Source organism: Nycticebus coucang, chromosome 21 (genome assembly GCF_027406575.1).
Source record: "Nycticebus coucang isolate mNycCou1 chromosome 21, mNycCou1.pri, whole genome shotgun sequence".
Taxonomy (NCBI): domain Eukaryota; kingdom Metazoa; phylum Chordata; class Mammalia; order Primates; family Lorisidae; genus Nycticebus; species Nycticebus coucang.
In genome coordinates this window covers 35,986,895-36,009,115 of record NC_069800.1, presented here as the reverse complement: position 1 = coordinate 36,009,115, position 22,221 = coordinate 35,986,895, and the positions used below count along the sequence as shown (strand labels likewise).

The window sequence follows — 22,221 nt, the reverse complement described above, 5'->3', positions numbered from 1 at the left end:
AACCTGCCACCCTCAGTATATGGGGCTGGCGCCTTACCAACTGAGCCACAGGCGCCGCCCAGATGTAGGCATCTAACGTGATAAATTTTCCTCTCAAAACCGCTTTTGCAGTATCCCACAGGTTTTGTTAGCTTATGTCTTCATTGTTTTTATGCTCAAGGAAGTTAATGATTTCCTGTTTTATTTCTTCCTGAACTCAACTGTCATTCAACAGAAGGTTGTTTAATTTCCATGTCTTTGTGTGGGGTTGAACGTTTTTGTTGGAGTTGAGTTCCACCTTTAGTGCTTTGTGGTCTGAGAAGATACAAGGTAAAATTTCAATTCTTTTGATTCTGTTGAGGTTTGTTTTGTGGCCTATAATAGGATCAATTTTGGAGAATGTTCCATGGGGCAATGAGAAGAATGTATATTCTTTATCTTTGGGATGGAGTGTTCTATATGAGTCTATCAAGCGCAGTTGTTCTAGGGTCTCATTTAAGTCCCTTACATCTTTGTTTAATTTCTGTTTAGAGGATCTGTCCAGCTGTGTAAGAGGAGTGTTAAAGTTCCCTATTATTATGATATTATAGGCTATCATATTGCTCAGACTGAGTAAGGTCTGTTTCAAGAATCTTAGAGCATTTAAATTGGGTGCATAAATATTTAGAATTGAAACATCTTCTTCTTGTATTTTGTCCTTGACCAATATAAAATGACCATCTTTGTCTTTTTTGACTTTAGTTGCTTTAAATCCACATGTATCTGAAAATAAGATTACAACTCCTCTGTTCTTCTGAATTCCATTTGCATGAAAAATTGTCTTCCAACCCTTAACTCAAGAGTTTTAATTTGTCTTTTTGGAAGCTGGGTGTGTTTCCTGCAGACAGCAAATGGATGGCTTGTGTTTTTTAATCCAGTCAACCAGTCTGTGCCTCTTCAGTGGGTAATTCAAGCCATTAACATTTATTGAGATAATTGATAAGTATGGTAGTGTTGTATTCATCTTATTTTGTGAGAGTCCATTGCTTAGTTTTACCTTTTGCATCAGTGTGGAAATTAGGATCTGTCCTTTAATTTCTGAGTTCTTACTTTGCTATTGATCCATTGTGATGGTCAGTGTGTAGAACAGGTTGAAGTATTTCCTGTAGAGCTGGTCTTGTTATGGTGAATTTCCTCAATGTTTGTATATCAGTAAATGATTTGATTTCTCCATCAATTTTAAAGCTTAACTTAGCAGGATATAGAATTCTGGACTGGAAATTGTTCTGTTTAAGTATATTAAAGGTAGATGACCATTGTCTTCTTGCTTGGAAAGTTTCATCAGAGAAGTCTACAGTCACCCTGATGGATTTGCCCCTGTAGGTCAACTGGCGCTTACTCCTGGCAGCTTGCAGAATCTTTTCTTTTGTCTTGACTTTGGACAGGTTCATCACAATGTGTCCTGGAGAAGCTTGTTTAGAGTTGAGGCGACCTGGGGTCTGATATCCATCTGAAAGGAGTGTGTCAGAATCTTTGGTGATATTTGGGAAATTTTCTTTTATAATATTCTCTAGTATGGCTTCCATTCCCCTGGGGCATTCTTCTCCCCCTTCTGGGATACCTATCACTCATATGTCTGAATGCTTCATAAAGTCCCATAATTCTGTCAGTGAACATTCTGCTTCCTCTCTCTCTTCTTTTCTGCCTCTTTAACTATTTGAGTTATCTCAAGAACTTTGTCCTCTACTCCTGAGATTCTTTCTTCTGCATGGTCTAATCTGTTGTTAATACTTTCTATTGCATCTTTGAGTTCCCTAATTGACTGCTTCAGTCCTTCAGCTCTACTATATCCTTTCTATATTCTTCATATCATTCATCTCTTATTTGATTCTGTTTTTGCATTTCCTTTTGATTATTTTCCACTTTATCAGCAGTTTCCTTCATTGTTTTCATCATCTGTATTCTAAATTCCCTTTCTGTCATTTCTAACATTCCTTTATAGGTGGAATCCTCTGTAGTAGCTACCTCACGGTCCCTTGAGGGGGTTGCTCTGGACTGGTTTTTCATGTTGCCAGGATTTTTCTGTTGATTCTTTCTCATGAGTGATTTCTTTTATCTGTTTTCTTGCCCTAATTTTCCTTTCACTTCCTCTTGCTCTTCAAGTTGCCATGCCTCTGGACCAGGGTTTTAATAAGTCCTTTTGGTACAGGACCAGAAGGACAAGAAGGTTGAAGAGCAAGACGGGAAAAAAGAAAGAAAAAGGAAAAAAGAGAAAGGAGAGGGGGTGGGTAAAAGGGAATATTGACAAAAAGAAGAAGGGCACAGAAAGAGGAAGACAGAGCAATATAGGTGTACAGTAGGGTACTTTGACCCAACCTTAAACCCCCCCCAACCCCTGGGGGTGCCAGGTTGGGTGGTTCCCTTGAGGTCAGCAGCTCTTTGCTATCCTGTTCAGACACAGTACCCCACCTCCACCAAGTAGAGATGAAAAACAAAAATGCTATAAATCAAATCAAAACAAGCAAACAGAAAACTTTAAGGGATAAAACTGGGGGGAAAACTAAATAATAGGGGTAAAAACACTAGCAAAAATGAAGTTCTAATTGTTGAAAAAGGCAACAATGGGAAATTATATTTAAACTGGAAAAATTAAGAAAGAAAAGAAAGAAAAGAAAAATCTATAGGGAAAATGTTGAAATTAAAAAAACAAAACAACGACAACCAAAAAAAACAAAACAAAACAAAATAAAGCAGTATATATCTCTTGCTGAATATTGTCTGGGCAACAGGTGATCTTCTTGGGTATGAGATGTTAATCACAATGCTGATACACCTCTGCTGATTTCTCAAACCCTGCAGGGTGGAGAGCCTAAAGTGGAGACCCTAAATCTCTCCTTAGCCCACATAAAAGGCACTTTAAACTGCTAAACTTGGCTAAGCAGAAGCTTTCCCAGGAAAATGCTTGTCGCTGGGATTACTCCTGAAGGTGGCTATCCACTTAACCAGTGTGCCAAAACTGATATCGCTTATGCCCCTGAGAACTAAGGCTGCAAGGCATCTCAGTCCCTGCCTTTAGGCTGCTTAGTCACTAGATTACTAGCTCACACCTGATCCTTGCTCTGCGACCCTGAGGGCAGAACTTGCCAGGGGCACTTCTCCCAAAACGGCTTCGCGCAGCCCACAGCTGAATACTATTAGCTCCATCTGCTTCAGTGGCTAAATCTGGGGCCCTAGACAACGCTTAAAGTCCTCCACACTCTTGTCCAAGTTCTCCCAAGGTAGTTCAACTTAGTGCCAAGTCCCAAAAAACCAAAGCAGCTCCCAGGTAAGGCCTTTCCAGTTTGCAATCTCACTGCTGCTGTACTTACAGCTGCCGGCAGGAATGAACACATGCAACCACTTGCCAGTTTTCCACTGCTTTTGTCCTCCTCTTGGGGTCCAGAAGTCTCTCACTGACTCCTTATGTCCTCAAAGGGATGTTTATGGGAAGATACCATCAGCCAGAGATGCCTGGAGTCTTGTCTCCCCAGACTCACCATGCCCAGTTGCAAGGTAGCTGTTATTGGCCGCCATCTTGCTTCTGCTATTTCACATTCTTGCTGGTTCATTATTCTTCCTGTCTGATTAATCAGACTTTCTGTCCCCCAGGACCTTGCAAACATCAGATCTACATGGCAATTGTGCTTGACTATCTTTTCTTTGTCACTCTCCTCTCCCCAGCCCTTCCTCCTGCTCACTGACAAATGCTTACAGAAGGCAGGGCTCAGGATCACCAACTCACTGTATGGGTTTCATGAGCCCCAGAGTCCTGTGGGCTTGGCAGTGGGTGGAACAGAGGGCTATCTCCTCTCCTTCTCACAGTAATGGGGGACTTATGGTCACCTGCACCTAAGGGCAGGGTAGGGGAGAGTGGGGACTTCAACTCTTCCTATAGGCTTACCAGAAAGGTAATTTTCACAAAGAAAATTGCCGCTTATGAAGCACTCTGAATCTGAGAAGGAGAAAGACTTCTCCTTTGAGTCTATTAAAAACAGACATAACAAATACACTTAAATAACAGGACAGATATGAGAACTATGAGTTAAGACTATGAGTTAAGACACTAAAGTGTGTGGGAGACCTCAATTTTCATCCTGGCTCTACCCGTGTCTTTATAAAGAGTTACTGATGTAGGGCACACAGTTAGCCATCAAAAATCAGTTGTATTTTTATCTACTAGCAGGAAACAATTAGAAAATACTTTTTAAATTCTATTTGCAATAGTATGAAAAAAACAAAATTCCTAGGAATAAATTTAACCTAAGACCACTACACTGAAAAGTATAAAATATTGTTGAAAGAAAATAAGAAACTAGACAGCACCTGTGGCTCAGTGAGTAGGGTGCCAGCCCCATATACCGAGGGTGGTGGGTTCGAACCTGGGCCCATCCAAATTGCAGCAATAAAAATAAATAGGCAGGTACTGTTATGGGCGACTGTAGTCCCAGCTACTTGGGAGGCTGAGGCAAGAGAATCATCTAAGCCCAAGAGCTGGAGGTTGCTGTGAGTTGTGATGCCATAGCACTCTAATGAGGGCAACAAAGACTCTGTCTCTTTAAAAAAAAAAAAATTAAGAAACCCTAAATAGGGCAGCAGAGCCTAGGGCTCAGTGGGTAGGGTGCTGGCTCCATATACTGAAGGTGGTGGGTCCAACCTGGTCCTGGCCAAACTGCAACAAAAAAAATAGCCAGGAGTTGTAGCGGGCGTCTTTAGCCCCAGCTACTCGGGAGGGTGAGGCAAGAGAATCGCCTAAGCCCAAGAGTTTGAGGTTGCTGTGAGCTGTGACGCTACAGCACTCTACCAAGAGCGACAAAGTGAAACTCTGTCTCTACAAAAAAAAAAAAAGGGAAAGAAAGAAAAGAAATAAACCCTAAATAAATGGAGAGATATCCCATGGTTATGGATTAGAATGGGGATTGGCAAACTATGGCCCAAAGGCCAAATCCAGCCTGCTGCCTTCTATAAATAAAATTTCATGAAACAAGTCATGCCTATTTATTTACATATTGTCTGTGGTTACTTTCATGCTACAATGGCATAGTTGTGAGATTATATGGCCTGCAAAGCCAAAAATATTTACTATCTGGCTTTTCATAGAACAAGTTTGCCAGCTCCTAGATTAGAAGACTCAATGTTATTGATGATTCAATTCTATTTGACCTATAGATTTAAAACAATCCCAATTAGTTACTGAAATCTCCCTTGGCTTTGGTATCTGCAATGTGGCTGATAACAGCAACTACTTCATAGGTTTGTTGTTAAGGTTAAGAAGAATAACGCATAGAAAGTGTTTAGTGCCACATCTGGCATGTGGTGAGTGTTTAATAAATCTAAGTTTTTCTTATCTTATGTATCAAAATAGCAATAATAACAAAATGTATCTTCTTTTTTTTTTTTATTTTTTTGTAGAGACAGAGTATCACTTTATGACCCTCAGTAGAGTGCCATGGCATCACACAGCTCACAGCAACCTCCAACTCCTGGGCTTAAGCGATTCTCCTGCCTCAGCCTCCCGAGTAGCTGGGACTACAGGCGCCCCAGAACGCCCGGCTATTTTTTGGTTGCAGTTTGGCCGGGGCCGGATTTGAACCCACCACCCTCGGTATATGGGGCCGGCGCCCTACCAGCTGAGCCACAGGCGCCGCCCCAAAATGTATCTTCTTAAAGAAAACATTCTCCATGGGGCACAGAACATCAATCCCATGTTATTTCTTTTATGGGAATATAGAAAGTAGCATTCCCAGCGGCCAACCAGCCAAGGTCCTGCTGGTTTCTGTCCTAACTAACCTATTCACATCTCATTTTCACATATTAAGGAATCAATAGTGGATGAACAAGAGAGTAACAAAGAAGAAAATGTCCATCTGACAAGATTTCTTCGTGTCCTGGCCAACTTTCTCATCATCTGCTGTTTGTGTGGGAGTGGGTACCTCATTTATTTTGTGGTAAAGCGATCCCAGGAATTCTCCAAAAAGCAGAATGTCAGCTGGTATGAGAGGAATGAGGTAAGAAAGATATCTCTGAAGAGGTGAAGTCTGAGGGCAAATACCGTGATACCTGGTTCCTATGCTGTTTGGCTGAGTTGTTCAAAGTCTGGGTTAGAAAACTTCTTTTAAAATGAGAGATTAAGATGGGGTGAGGTAGATCACACCTGTAATCCCAGCACTTGGGAGGCCAAGGTGGGTAGATTATAGCAACCTCAAACAGGGTGCAGGGAGGGTGGCCAAGCAGGTAATACACACACTGATGGCATAAGTAACCCAGGCTTTCCTGATTTCTCAGGTAGAGATTGTGATGTCTCTGCTTGGGATGTTTTGCCCCCCTCTGTTTGAAACCATCGCAGCCCTGGAGAATTATCACCCGCGCATTGGATTGAAGTGGCAGCTGGGGCGCATCTTTGCACTTTTCTTGGGAAACCTATACACGTTCCTCCTAGCCCTGATGGATGACGTCCACCTCAAGGTAAAAACCACAAACTCTCCTTAATACCCACAGTGTTTCCTCCCCACCCCCACACTTTTTTCTGAGACAGAGTCTCACTCCATTGCCCAGGCTAGAGTGCTGTGGCATCATCATAGCTCACAGCAACCTCAAACTCCTGGGTTCAAGCAATCCTCCTGCCTCAGCCTCCCAAGTAGCTGAAACTACAGGCATGTGCCACAATGCCTGGCTAATTTTTCTATTTTTAGTAAAGATGGGGTCTTGCTCTTGCTCAGCCGGATCTTGAACTCCTGGCCTCAAGCAATCCTCCCACCACAGCCTCCCAGAGTGCTAGGATTACAGATGTGAGCCAATGTGTGCAGCCTTCTTTTTTACTACAATAATTTCATTACTCATAATTCATATTAATTAAATAAATGTTGGAAATTCAGAGAAACAAAATGAAAAAAGATATTCCCAGAATCCATGACCCAACGACAACTATTGTTAACATTTTTCTGCAGTTCTTTACTATCTTTTTCTTAGATGGTCTTTTTTTACATCATCTACATATCATTCGATAGCCCTCATATTTTACCTGCAGCCTTTTTATAATTAGCTGCCATAAATGATTGACAGCCAAGTCCTAGTCCACTAAGTGATAGGTCACGGGTGACTTAAGTGTTCATCTCTGCTCCCCAGACAGTTGTGAAGCACCCTCTGGGCCAGGCTTTTGGGGGCAGCAGAGGGCAAGCACAGTTCGGTCTCAAGCATGTTCACACTTGGAGACAGACATTTGCTGCAGCACACTGTGGGACATATGTCAGCATGGCAGGGCATAGCAAGAGCTCCAGATCCCACCCTAGGGAAATCTTAGCAGACATCCAAAACAGCAGGGGGAACAGTGGGCACCCACAGGGAACTGCAGGGAGGTGGGGTTGATGACCCTCCTCTTTCTACTCTCTCCTCATTCCTGAGCTACAGGCATGGAAGTGCCAAGATCTGGCCCTTACCTAAACCCCCTCCCTCATCTCTTGCTTCCCTTTCACCCTAGGAGGCTGCCCCATGCTCCTGAGCCTCACATTGCCTCTGCAGGGCAAAATTTCCTCTTGCCTCTCTCTTTGCCCTTCTCCCCACATTCAACTAGTTGACTAATCCTCCCCGAGATTTGGCCAAGGGAGTCTTCTGTGGCCCTCTCATTGTCCAATGGGGGTGTTCCTTTATCCCCAGAGAAAATTTCCCACAGTTCATATCACTCTGTTCTGTAATCATCTGTTCATCACTGCCATTTACTAGACTATGATCTTTCTGTGGGAAGCCCCATCTCTCTTGGGCACCCCTGTACCACCACTGCCTTAGATGCCCTAAATAGATACTCAACAAATTATTCTCAAAACAAGAATTCATCTCTGAAGAAGACAGGTGCATGGCCTACAGACATATGAAAAAATGCTCATCATCCTTAATCATCAGAGAAATGCAAATCAAAACTACTTTGAGATATCATCTAACTCCAGTAATTAGCCCATATCACAAAATCCCAAGATCAGAGAGGTTGGCATGATGTGGAGAAAAGGGAACACTTCCACACTGCTGGTGGGAATGCAAATTAATACATTCCTTTTGGAAAGATGTTTGGAGAATACTTAGAGATCTAAAAATAGACCTGCCATTCAATCCTATAATTCCTCTACTAGGTATATACCCAGAAGACCAAAAATCCCATTGTAACAAAGATATTTGTACCAGAATGTTTATTGCAGCCCTATTCATAATTGCTAAGTCATGGAAAAAGCCCAAGTGCCCATTGATCCACGAATGGATTAATAAATTATGATATAAGTACACCATGGAATATTATGCAGCCTTAAAGAAAGATGGAGACTTTACCTCTTTCCTGTTTACATGGATGGAGCTGGAACATATTCTTCTTAGTAAAGTATCTCAAGAATGGAATAAAAAGTATCCAATGTACTCAGCCCTACTATGAAACTAACTTATGGCTTTCACATGAAAGTAATAACCCAATTATAACCTAAGAATATGGAGAAGAGGGAAGGGAAGGGAGGGGGGAGGATGGACAGAGGGAGGGTGATTGGTGGGATAAGACTTACGTGCATCTTACAAGGGTACATGTGAAACTTACTAAATGTAGAATATAAATGTCTTAACACAATAACCAAAAAATGCCAGGAAGGCTGTGTTAACCAGTGTGATGAAAATATGTCAAATGGTCTATAAAACCAGTGTATGGTGCCCCATGATTGCTTTAATGTACACAGCTATGATTTAATAATGAAAAAATAATAAAAACAAGAATTCATGTGTGGATAGATAGACGGATGGATGAATAGATGGATGCTAACTTAAGATAACTCTGAGAGAAAGACTCAAGGACTTCAAGCCAATTGCCCCTTCCCCCCTCCTCCAACCTCTTGTATAGATTGAAAGCCTGGGGAGGGAATTTCTGAAAAGATTCTGTGCAGGGTAGGGCAGAGGCTAGATGGTAGGGTTGTGGCATATGCCAGCTTTAATTGTTTCTCCTGTAGAAAGAGTTGGGCCATCCCTGACCCAACCGTGCATCTCCACCTTCTGTTCCAGCTTTCTAAAGAAGAAAAGATAAAGAACATCACTCACTGGACTCTGTTCAACTATTACAACTCCTCGGGTTGGAATGACAGTGTCCCCCGGCCACCCCTGCATCCTGCAGATGTGCCCCGAGGTTCTTGCTGGGAGACAGCCGTGGGCATTGTGAGTAGCTGTGTTCTCTGTTCTCAGTTCTTTCTTATTCCTTCCTTATGTTTCCATTTGAGGAGTAACCCTGAAAAGTTACCAGCTGTTCATCCAGAAAATATATCTTAATCATCTTAGAGGTACAAAATGAATAAAGCAAATCCCGTGTCCCCTAGAAACTCCAGATCTCTTTGGTGTCTGAAAGGTGATGGTGTCTGGTAGAGAGTTTCAATGTTTCCTAGAAAATTAGTAAATTATATATACTTTGCAGCAACAGAGAAAGCTTTATTCTTTTGCTTTTGGTCCTTCTGTTATATACCTCTGTGCAAAACCTGTTTTTCTAATATATAATATCAATATATATTTTTTATATATAATATATACAGACATACATACGTATATCAAGAAAAAATCCAGGCTCAGTGCCTGTGGCTCAAGCAGCTAAGGCGCCAGCCACATACACCTGAGCTGGCAGGTTCAAATCCAGCCTGGGCCCGCCAAACAACAATGATGGCTGCAACCAAAAAATAGCTGGGTGTTGTGGCGGGTGCCTGTAGTCCCAACTACTTGGGAGGCAGAGGTAGGAGAATCACTTGAGCCCAGGAATTGGAGGTTGCTGTGAGCTACGATGCCACAGCACTCTACCCAGGGTGACAGCTTGAGGCTCTGTCTCAAAAAAAAAAGAAAGAAAAAGAAAAAATTCAATTAGCAGGAGGTAAAAAAAGCCAGCCACTGTCCCCAGTGACTGATAGTCGCATGCAGTCTTTGTGGGGGCAGATGGCACATCAGAGCAGGTGGGAGAAGCAAGGGGTGAGCAATGATCATGATGTGGGCACAGCCAAAGTGCAAAGCAATTTGCACACATAATCATGAAGTTTCCCAATAACCCTGCAAGACCAATATCATTATCAGCTTCAAGAAGTTCAGAGGTCATTCCAAAGCCACACAATTAGTAATTTGTAGGGCTGGAACCTATATTAAGCATTTTCCAGAACCTGGGGTCCTTTCTCCACACCACCCTGCTACCACAGGAATCAGAGGGTCACAGAGACAAAGTAAAGCGGGTGGGGGAGAGTTTGTGAGACTGCAGGAAGGTCGGGAGGAGTGAGCAAGACCGTGGGCCACCCCCTTTGTCTGTGTTCCTCCTTGCAGGAATTCATGAGGCTGACGGTATCCGACATGCTGGTGACGTACATCACCATCCTGCTGGGGGACTTCCTACGAGCTTGTTTTGTGCGGTTTATGAACTACTGCTGGTGCTGGGACCTGGAGGCTGGGTTTGTAGGTCGCCGTTTCATGGACACTCTGCAAAAGCCATTGCAACCATCCTTTTTTATACTCAGAGTCAGATGAATTCTTGTGTATTTTATTTCTTTAGATATGTAAAGGCAGTCTCTGCCCCATGCAGTAGTAAAGTGTTTAATCTGTATTTCCCTTCAGGGCCGTATTTGCCATCATTGCATTGCTTTTTCCCAATGCCATTAACAATTCGAACTCCTGGGCAGCGCCTGTGGCTCAAAAGAGTAGGGTGCTGGCTCCATATGCCAGAGGTGGTGGGTTCAAACCCAGCTCCAGCCAAAAACTGCAAAAAAACAAAAAAAAATTCGAACTTCTATCCTGGGAAATGGAGGCATTTGCCCTTGGGAAAACATGGACCATTTGCGTGCTCAGCAAGTAGTTGGTGAAGAAATGCACCTGCCCAGTGTCTGAAATCCTGGCGCAGATGTCAAGGTTTCAGAAAGTCCTAGAATACTCCAAGAAGACAATAACCAACCATTGGTCCTGTCTTCTGGATTATTCTTTGAGAAACTTCTTTTGACTCATATTCCTTATACTGTCTTTCTCCACCCACCCGGGAAATTGCTCCTTCTAAACATGTGTCATTTCCTCTCTATCGTGGTCATCTCTGTCTGGTGGAACCTTTCTATCTGGTTCCCCTGGGTCTCTCCTATACATGCCTCTTTCATAACACCTCACTGGCCCACCCTGTAGTCACTGGTGTGGGTGTCAGAGACTTTCACCTTAACTGGGCTTCTGGTGAGAAGCTCTACGTCCCAGTTCCCTATGTAGCCCTCTCCTAGCCTGCAGCAGGGTGCCAGGCCCAGGAAAGGGGCCAGGACAGCTTTCTATCACTTTTTTTCTCTTTTTTGTCTGCAGTTTTAAACTAGTCTACTTGACTCCTCAGCAACAAGGAAAACTTCATCATCTTATCTGAGAACAAGGATGAAAGAACTTTGTTCTCAAAAAGGACTTCTTGAATAAGACACAACATTGCTAAAATGTCATTGTCCTCAAATTAAATTAGAAGTTCAACAAGATCCCAAAATAATTCTAAAGTTCATTCAAAAATAAGCATGTGTGAATATCCAGGAAAATTCTTTAAGAAAAAAAAAGAATTATATTTATATTAAAACACATTATGAGTCAGGTGCAGTGGCTTACACCTATAATCCTAGCACTCTGGGAGGCCAAGATATGTGGATTGCTTGAACTCAGGAGTTCAAGACTAACCTGAGCAAAAGTTAGACCCCACAGCACTATTTTTAATGGAGACCAGGTCTCCTTTAAAAATAGAAAAATTAGCCAGGCATTGTGGCTACTAGTACTACTTCCTAGTAGTCCAAGCTACTCAGGAAGCTGAGGCAGGAGGATCACTTGAGCTCAGGAGTTTGAGGTTACTGTGAGCTAGGCTGACACCAGGGCACTCTAGTCTGGGTGATGGAACGAGACTCTGTCTAAATAAATAAATAAATAACACATTATGAAGCTATAATAACTAAACCAGCACTAGAGAATAGACAAACAAGTCAGTGGAACAGAATAGGAAGTCTAGAAATAGATATAATCTATATGGGAATTTGGTTTATGATAAAGGGAGCCTTTCAAACCAGCGGGAAACAGAAGGATTCTGTAAGGGCTATACTACAGTCTCGATGCTTTTATATAACTTTTATTTCTGGACTTTATTTCTTGTTTGTTTTTAAAGTTTATTTTCATTTGACTCCTTATTAATTATTTGTATTTCATTATTTATTAGAGTTACTCCTTGATTATAATTTCAACTTATATTTCTGATTAAAATACTGATAAAATATTCTTTTAGGAACCAGGGTCTTCCCAAGAACACACAGTCAGCCTGCAGGCCTTAAAAGGTAGAAACCGTCACATTAGTTTTTTATTGAAAAAGACATGGAAGGGGCGGCGCCTGTGGCTCAGTCAGTAGGGCGCTGGCCCCATATACTGAGGATGGCGGGTTCAAGCCCGGCCCCGGCCGAACTGCAACCAAAAAATAGCCGGGCGTTGTGGCGGGCGCCTGTAGTCCCAGCTACTCAGGAGGCTGAGGCAACAGAATCGCTTAAGCCCAGGAGTTAGAGGTTGCTGTGAGCTGTGTGATGCCATGGCACTCTACTGAGGGACTACTCCACTCTACTCTAGAGACTCTGTCTCTACAAAAAAAAAAAAGAAAGAAAGAAAAAGACATGGAAAAAGTTCCAGTGTTAGGAACATCAAAACTTTCCTTAAAAAGTTGAAAACATGTTAAAGGCACAGAACCCTGAATCTAAGACTTCTCTCCAGTTATCAGAGCAGAATGTCTGGGATGAGAGAGTGGTCTTGGCCTGGCTGGCTGGTCAATGAGTGAGGTTGGTCTGATGCCAACTAACAAGCTCCCCTCTCTCTCTTTCTCTCCTGTCAACTCCCACCAGCCTTCATATGCTGAGTTTGATATTAGTGGAAATGTACTGGGTTTGATCTTCAACCAAGGAATGATCTGGTGAGTTATCCATGTTGTCTGCAGATCACCTCCTTTAGGGAATTCCTAGGCTTTGGTACTCACCTAGCTGGGCAGAGACAGGACAGATCATCTTGCCTCTCTGACCACCAAGTACGGCAGGACCAGATGAGAACCAGGATAGTTTCTGGCCCACTCCTGTGCTGTCATAGAAGTAGAGAGGGAGGGAGAAAAGGGGGAAGGAGGGAATGGGGAAAAAAGAGGAAGGGGATGGAGGTGGGAAGGAGAGAAGAAAGAAGGAAGAAAGAAAAAAAGGAAGGAAGAGGAAGCGAGTAAGAGAATGGTAAATGAACTAAGAAACTCCCTCCTTTGAAAAGAGAGTTAGAGGAGACTGCGTAACTTCAGCCAAAGACTTTCAAGATGCCCAGGGTTCACTGCAAACCACTGTCCAATTCTCCTAATTGAAGGACTTTGACATAACAAAGTTGTTTTATGGAGATCAAGGAGAAACAGGCAGGTCACCATGTGATTTTCTGGATGCTCTGAGGCAAGGCAGTGGTAAAATCCTGGCCTGAGCCCAAGCCGACAATGTGCAGAAAATCTCCCTCTCCTGAGGACTGGATGACTATGGCTTGCTGATGGTATTCTGGTTAAATGAGAGGCCCCTTCCCTTGAGACCAGCTGGAAAAGCAGCTTGGCCTCATGCCCCTAAGCCATCCATCCCATTTCTTTCTATTCTTTCCTCGCCTTTCCTGCTCTCAAGCCAACCAGGTGTCCGATTTCTGCCCTTCCAGGATGGGCTCCTTCTATGCCCCAGGGCTGGTGGGCATCAACGTGCTGCGCCTGCTGACCTCCATGTACTTCCAGTGCTGGGCGGTGATGAGCAGCAACGTCCCCCACGAGCGTGTGTTCAAAGCCTCCCGATCCAACAGCTTCTACATGGGCCTCCTGCTGCTCGTGCTCTTCCTTAGCCTCCTGCCAGTAGCCTACACCATCATGTCCCTCCCACCCTCCTTTGACTGCGGGCCATTCAGGTACAGCACTCCAAGGGCCTGGTTTCACGCCAGCCTGTAAAAGATCGTGGAGCTTTGGCAAATCATCAGGGATGTTCAGCAGAGTTTTCTGCAAGGATGGAAATGTTCCATGTCTGCGCTGTCCAATATGGTGGCCACCAGTCGCGTGTGGCCATTGAGCCCTTGAAATGAGGAATTGAGATACTAAATTTCTAATTTTAATTCATCCTAATTGATATATAATAATTGTACATATTTGGGGGGTACATGTGATAGTCTGATACCAGTATACAATGTGTAATGATCAAATCAGGGTAATTAGGGTATCCATCATTGTAAACATTGATCTTTTCTTTGTGTTGGGAACATTTCTAGCTATTTTGAAATATACAATAAGTTATTACTAACTATAGTGTCCCTGCTATGCTATCAAATACTAGAACTTACTCCTTGTATCTAATTGTATTTTCATACCTGTTATCCAGCTTCCCTTCATCCCCCTCCCTACAACCCTTCTTGGCCTCTGAAATGTACATAACCCCCATTCTATTCTCTACCACCATAAGATCCACTCTTTTAGCTCCCACATATGAGTGAGAACATACAATACTTATCTTTCTGTGCCTGGGTTATTTCATTTAATATAATGACCTCCAGTGCCGTCTACCTTGCCACAAATGACAGACTTTCATTCTTAATTTTAATTCATTTTATTTCAAATACCCACACGTGGTTAATGATGACCATATCGGACAGCACAGTTCAAACCTTTTAACATATGGATAATAAATCTACTGCCAGAGATTACCTTACCATGGGATGAGTGATGAGGATATTCTGAAGATGAAATGACCCTAGTCTTACAAGTGCCATTCAGATGTGAAGCCCCTGAAGTCCACTCTTGACTGAGGCCTGCCAGAGCCTCGTACTCTGCAGAGCACTGGCCAGCACTGTGGGTTCAGGGTATAAGCTGAACTTGTTCAGGAGACTGGATATTGTATGAAAAGATGAGTAGTTATGTAAGGAGGCATATTGAGAAATAACATGCACCTACTGCCCTATTTCCATATGTGTGACTCTCTGAAAACAAAGCCCTCTATCTTCTCCATGTAAAGGGATTCTGTGGTTTAAGTGGTTTGGAACTGCCATTGTCTCACTTAGAAAGACTCTAAAGAAACATGCAGTGGGGTAACATGCAAGCTGGTGCTTCCATCCTTACTGACCGCAGAACCTCTTCTGCACGTAACCCTCATCCAGAGCTCAAGTGGGGTGAGGCCAGTGAGCAAGGCCCTGCACATCACATGTGCAACCCTGAGCGTGGTCACCTTACAGTGTGCATCCCCAGGCTTTCCTTGCCTCACTCTTGTCCCAATCCTGCCTATCAGGGTGGAGAAACACACTTTGGGAAATGCTGATCTGGTACTTCTCAGTTTATATGGGACTTACCTAGATAAAGGCCTGTGATCAGTGGAGCCCAGAGGAAATATTAGCAGGAATGTTTCAGCAAAGCTTGATCAGCAAACAGAGGTTCACTCAGAGAGGGTAGGGGGTCGATCTGGAGTGGAAAGAACATGCTGAAGTGTAGAGGGCCTGAGACACCAGGCTGAAGGGAGAAGGCTCTGTTGGCTTCTTTCTGAGCAAGGTTTGGAGGGCTGGGCTCTGGGTGCAAAGGCCTGCATCCCTTTTCTCAGGGTGCCCACTTGTTGCAGGTAAGAGGCAAGCAGGCAGGCCTATGCCACGTCTGCCCCTCACCACCTGCCTCACCTTTGACTCATTTGCTGCACTGGCAGCCCCAACAACCCCAAGTAAAAGGGGAAGGGACCCCAAAATGGAACTCAGAACAAAACCTGGCTGCCTACTCCTTCCTGTCACTGCTCTGACCAAAACTCACCAACAGCAGGAACATTCATCCCTCTGACATGAGCTGTTCTCTCATTTGCTTCCCCACACGTGCACACACACACACACACACACACACACACACACACACACACACTTTTATCATTGTATCCTCTTACCATCCTTGAACATCTTGTTTACTGTCTGTCTCCCCCACCAGGACATAAGCTCCATAAGGGCGTGATGTTTGCTTCCTTTCTGACCGTTTTCTACCCAATGTCTAGAAGACAATGATCAATGCTCAAACTAGACCCATTACCTCACAAAAACGTCATCATACAGGGAGGGACTGAGGGTTTAAACCAGATCAAATGTCAACAGGGACCAGCCAGGCCATGTAAATGGATGAGGTGGGCAGCATTGCATAGCATATGGTTTTAAAAAAGGTGGGGGGGACAGGATTGGTAAACTGTAGCTCATGGACCAAATCCAGACCACCACCTATTTTTTAAATGAAGTTTTTTTAGAACTCAGCTACACTCATTTGCTTACAGATGGTCTCCAGCTGCTTTCTTGCTATAACTACAGAATTGAATATTTGTAACAGAGACCATCTGGGCCACAGAGCCTAACATCTGTATCTAGCCTTTTTACAAAAATCTGTCAATTCCCTGACTTAGAGAATACTCTAGAGCCAGCTCTATTATTTGCTAGCTGTGAGATCTTGAGCAAATTTCTTAGCTTTCTGAACTGCAGGTACATAATCTATAAGATGGAAATAATGGAGTATCTACCTTATAGGGCTGCTATGACAATTTAGTATGTTGCTCTTTGTAAAGTACTTAGAGGAGTGTACTGGCCCATAGTAAGGTACATATATGGATTTGTTAAGACTGAGCCCTGCCCAAGTTGAGGGCAGCTGGTGCTCACCCTCAGCCAATTGTTGCCATCAGGAACATTTGCCAAGTATTGCCAGACCCTACAGATCATCATAAATATGAACATTCATTTGAAACCTTTGAATATTTTTATTACAGTAGCTAATTCAAGGTTTTGTTTCTTTTTTTATCTATATTATTTATTTATTTACTTTTTTCTTTTCTTTTTTTATTGTTAAATCATAGCTGTGTACATTAGTGCAATCGCCTGTACCCATTCTAAGATGCACCACAGATGTGGCCCCACCCATTACCTTCCCTCCACCAAAACCTCCCCCCTCCCTTCCCCTTCCTTGGCCCTTTCCCCATAGTCTTGTGCTATAGTTGGGTTATAGTCTTCATGTGAAAGCTATAATTTAGCTTCATAGTAGGGCTGAGTACATTGGATACTTTTTCTTCCATTCCTGAGATACTTTGCTAAGAAGAGTATATTCCAGCTCCATCCATGTAAACATGAAAGAGGTAAAGTCTCCATCTTTCTTTCAAGCTGCATAATATTCCATGGTATACATTTACCACAATTTGCCAGTCCATTCGTAGGTTGATGGGCACTTGGGCTTCTTCCATGACTTAGCAATTATGAATTGGGCAGCAATAAACATTCTGGTACAGATGTCTTTGTTATATTGTGACTTTTGGTCTTCTGGGTATAAACCTAGTAAAGGAATTATAGGATCGAATGGCAGGTCTATTTTTAGGTCTCTAAGTGTTCTCCAAACATCCTTCCAGAAGGAATGTAGTAGAGGGCATTCCCACCAGCAGTGTAGAAGTGTGCCCTTTCCTCCACATCCAAGCCAACATTTCTGGTTTTGGGATTTTGTTATGTGGGCTACTCTTACTGGGGTTAGGTGATATCTCAGAGTAGTTTTGATTTGCATTTCTCTGATGATTAAGGATGATGAGCTTTTTTTCATGTGTTTGTAGATCTTGCGTCGGTCTTCTTTAGAGAAGTTTCTCTTCAAGTCCCTTGCCCACCCTGAGATGGGGTCACGTGTTCTTTTCCTGCTAATACGTTTGAGTTCTCTGTGGATTCTGGTTATTAGACCTTTATCGGAGGTATAACCTGCAAATATTTTCTCCCATTCTGAGGGCTGTCTGCTTGCTTTACTCACTATGTTCTTGGCTGTGCAGAAGCTTTTTAGTTTGATCAGGTCCCAGTAGTGTATTTTTGATACTGCTTCAATTGCCTGGGGTGTCCTCCTCATAAAATATTCACCCAGGCCGATTCCTTCAAGAGTTTTCCCTGCACTTTCTTCTAGTATTTTTATAGTTTCATGTCTTAAGTTTAAATCTTTAATCCAGTGAGAGTCTATCTTAGTTAATGGTGAAAGGTGTGGGTCCAGTTTCATTCTTCTACAGGTTGCCAGCCAGTTTACTGAGCACCATTTGTTAAATAGGGAATCTTTTCCCCACTGAATGTTTTTAATTGGCTTATCAAAGATCAAATAACGGTAAGTAGCTGGATCCATCTCTTGGTTCTCTATTCTGTTCCAGACATCTACTTCTCTGCTTTTGTGCCAGTACCATGCTGTTTTGATCACTATGGATTTATAGTATAGTCTCAGGTCTGGTAGTGTGATTCCTCCTGCTTTGTTTTTATTGCTCAGTAATGTTTTAGCTATTCGAGGTTTTTTCTGATTCCATATAAAATGAAGTATTATTTTTTCAAGATCTTTAAAGTATGACAATGGAGCTTTAATAGGAATTGCATTAAAATTATATATTACTTTGGGCAGTATGGATATTTTAACAATGTTGATTCTTCCCAGCCATGAGCATGGTATGTTTTTCCATCTGTTAACATCTTCAGCTATTTGTTTTCTTAGAGTTTCATAGTTCTCTTTGTAGAGATCTTTCACGTCCTTTGTTAGGTATACTCCCAAATATTTCATCTTCTTTGGCACTACTGTGAAAGGAATAGAGTCCTTGACTGCTTGTTCGGCTTGGTTATTGTTGGTATATATAAAGGCTACAGATTTATGGGTGTTGATTTTGTAGCCTGAGACATTGCTATATTCCTTGATCACTTCTCAAAGTTTTGTAGTAGAATCTCTAGGGTTTTCCAGGTATACGATCATATCATCTGCGAAGAGTGAACGTTTGATCTCTTCTGACCCTATGTGGATACCCTTGATCGCCTTTTCTTCCCTAATTGCAATGGCTAAAACTTCCATTACAATGTTAAAGAGCAATGGAGACAATGGGCAACCTTGCCTGGTTCCTGATCTAAGTGGAAATGATTTCAATTTAACTCCATTCAATACAATATTGGCTGTGAATTTGCTGTAGATGGCCTCTATTAGTTTAAGAAATGTCCCTTCTATACCAATTTTCTTAAGTGCTCTGATCATGAAGGGATGCTGGATATTATCAAAAGCTTTTTCTGCATCAATTGAAAGAATCATATGGTCTTTATTTTTAAGTTTGTTTATGTGTTGAATTACATTTATAGATTTACATATATTGAACCAGCCTTGAGACCCTGGGATAAATCCAACTTGGTCGTGGTGTATAATTTTTTTGATGTGTTGTTGGATTCTGTTTGTTAGGATCTTATTGAGTATTTTAGCATCTATATTCATTAGTGATATTGGTCTATAATTTTCTTTTCTTGTTGGGTCTTTCCCTGATTTGGGGATCAAGGTGATGTTTGCTTCGTAGAATGTGCTGGGTAATATTCCCTCTTTTTCTATATTTTGGAAGAGGTTTAGTAGTATAGGTACTAGTTCTTCTTTAAATGTTTGGTAGAATTCTGATGTAAAGCCATCTGATCCTGGGCTTTTCTTTTTAAGGAGATTTTGTATAGTCGATGCTATTTCAGAACTTAATATAGGCCTGTTCAACATTTCCATTTCGTTCTGGCTAAGTCTTGGTAGGTGGCATACTTCCAGGTATTGGTCGATTTCTTTCAGATTTTCATATTTGTGAGAGTAGAGTTTCTTGTAGTATTCGTTAAGGATTTTTTTTAATTTCTGAGGAGTCTATTGTTATTTCATCATTACCATTTCTGATTGATGAAATTAGAGATTTTACTTTTTTTTTCCTGGTTAGGTTGGCCAAAGGTTTATCTATTTTATTGATCTTTTCAAAAAACAGTTTTCGGATTTATTGATCTATTGTGTAATTCTTTTGTTTTCAATTTCATTTAGCTCTGCTCTGATTTTGGTTATTTGTTTTCTTCTGCTGGGTTTGGGGTTGGAGTGTTCTTCCTTCTCCAGTTGCTTAAGATGTCCCATTAGTTATTAACTTCCTCTCTTTCCGTTTTCCTGAGGAAGGCTTGCAGTGCTATAAATTTCCCTCTTAGGACTGCCTTTGCAGTATCCCAGAGGTTCTGGTAATTCGTGTCTTGATTGTTGTTTAGTTCCAAAAATTTGGTGATTTCCTTCTTAATCTAGTCTATAACCCATCTATCCTTCAGCATAAGGTTGTTTAGCTTCCATGTTCTTGTATGGGTATGCAGGTTCCTGTTGTTATTTAGTTCAACTTTTATTCCATGATGGTCTGAGAAGATGCAAGGAATAATTTCTATTTTTTTTAAATTTGCTGAGGTTAGATTTGTGGCCTAGGATGTGGTCGATTTTGGAGTACGTTCCGTGGGCTGATGAGAAGAATGTGTATTCAGTTTTGTTGGGATGAAATGTTCTGTACATGTCCGTTAAGTCCAGATGTAGAATGGTTGAGTTTAAACCTAAAATTTCTTTGCTTAGCTTCTTTTTGGAGGATCTATCCAGCACTGCTAAAGAGGTGTTAAAATCTCCAACTACTATGGAAGTGGAGGAAATCGAGTTGCTCATGTCTGTTAGAGTTTCTCTTATAAATTGAGGTGCATTGTGGTTGGGTGCATAAATATTAATAATTGAGATCTCATCATATTGAGTATTACCTTTAGCAAATATGAAGTGTCCATCCTTATCCTTAATTATTTTGGTTGGTTTAAAGCCTATTGCGTCTGCGAACAGGATTGCAACGCCTGCTTTTTTCTGCTTTCCATTTGCTTGGAATATAGGTGACCATCCCTTCACCTTGAGTCTATATTTGTCTTTTAATGTAAGATGCGATTCTTGTAGGCAGCAGATATCTGGCTTGAGTTTTTGTATCCAGTCAGCCAACCTGTGCCTCTTTAGAGGACAGTTTAAACCATTCACATTAATTGAGAGTATTGATAAGCCTTTGGAGAGTCCAGTGGACGTTTTTAACCCTTTTGCAACTGTGGAAGTTGGAATTTGATCAAAATTTTCTGGGTGAGTTTACTTTTGTGGTGGAGGATTACACTGGTCTTTATGGAGGATAGGTCTGAGAATATCCTGGAGAGCTGGTTTAGTTATCGCAAATTTCTTCAACATGTGAATGTCATTGAAGTATCTAATTTCTCCGTCATAAATGAAGCTCAGTTTAGCTGGGTACAGGATCCTGGGTTGAAAGTTATTTTGTTTTAGGAGATTAAAAGTCGATGACCATCCTCTTCTAGCTTGGAAGGTTTCAGCAGAGAGATCTGCAGTTATTCTGATATTCTTCCCCTTGTAGGTAATGGTTTTCTTTCGTCTGGCAGCTTTCAGAATTTTCTCCTTCATATTAACTTTAGTGAAATTAATTATGATGTGTCTGGGGGATGTCTTATTTGGGTTGAGTCGTGCTGGAGTTCTGAAACTGTCTGCTATCTGAATTTCAGAATCTCTTGGCATATCTGGAAAGTTCTCCTTCATAATCTCATGGAGAAGAGACTCTGTGCCTTGTCAGGCCACTTGGTCACTTTCGGGGATCCGTATAAGACGAATATTGGTTTTCTTCAAATTATCTGAGAGCTCTCTGAGAGAGTGGTCTGTTTTTGCTCTCCATTTCTCTTCCTCTTTGAGGGTTTGGGAGCATTCGAAAGCTTTGTCTTCAATGTCAGAAATCCTTTCTTCTGCTTGTTCCATTCTGTTACTGAGGGATTCTACTGTGTTTCTCAGATCTTTGAGGGATGCAACTTCTTGTCTCAATGTGTCGAAATCTTTGGTCATTTGCTCTTTGAATCCGTTGAATTCTTGAGATAACTTTTGGAATTCTAATTCAATCTTATTTGCTATCCAGATCCTGAATTCAATTTCTGACATCTCAGCTATTTGTTTGTGCATGGGGTCTTGTGCTGTTTCTGCCCCTTTGATCCTTGGAGGAGTTGATCTACTCTGATTATTCATATTGCCAGAGTTTTTCTGTTGATTTCTCCTCATGATTGTTTTTCACCGTTGCCTCTGGCCATCCTCAGAGTTGGGGAGGTGTCTCTCCAAGATTAGACCCCAGCAGGATCACTCATTTGTAGGGAGTGACCCTGTGTAGTTCCTCCGGGGCTGCTCTAGCTAGGGAGTTCTGGTTGTGGATGCAGCTCTGGTTTGTGACCCACTCGGATCCAGCAACAGGGCTGGGGGTGTTGCGCACGGTTCTGGGAGTGTCAGGTGCCCAGTGACTTTGGCACAGAGAGCCCAAGGCTCTAGCAGTCTCTGGCCAGGAGAAGAGCTCTGCACAGAGGCAGGGAGGGCTCCAAAGGTCACGCAGCTACCAGAGTCCCTGTCCA

General features: G+C 42.1%; 1 protein-coding gene across 1 annotated transcript in view; it reads left to right on the top strand.

Annotated features, from left to right (window-relative positions):
• Positions 1-22,221, top strand: part of TMC2 (transmembrane channel like 2) — a 112,011-nt gene that overhangs the window by 59,048 nt on the left and 30,742 nt on the right. Inside the window, exons 10-15 of the mRNA XM_053573739.1 lie at positions 5,814-6,002; positions 6,280-6,459; positions 9,019-9,168; positions 10,303-10,431; positions 12,855-12,922; positions 13,675-13,914. Of these exons, the coding sequence (XP_053429714.1) occupies positions 5,814-6,002; positions 6,280-6,459; positions 9,019-9,168; positions 10,303-10,431; positions 12,855-12,922; positions 13,675-13,914 (956 nt within the window). The remainder of the gene's footprint in view (positions 1-5,813; positions 6,003-6,279; positions 6,460-9,018; positions 9,169-10,302; positions 10,432-12,854; positions 12,923-13,674; positions 13,915-22,221) is intronic.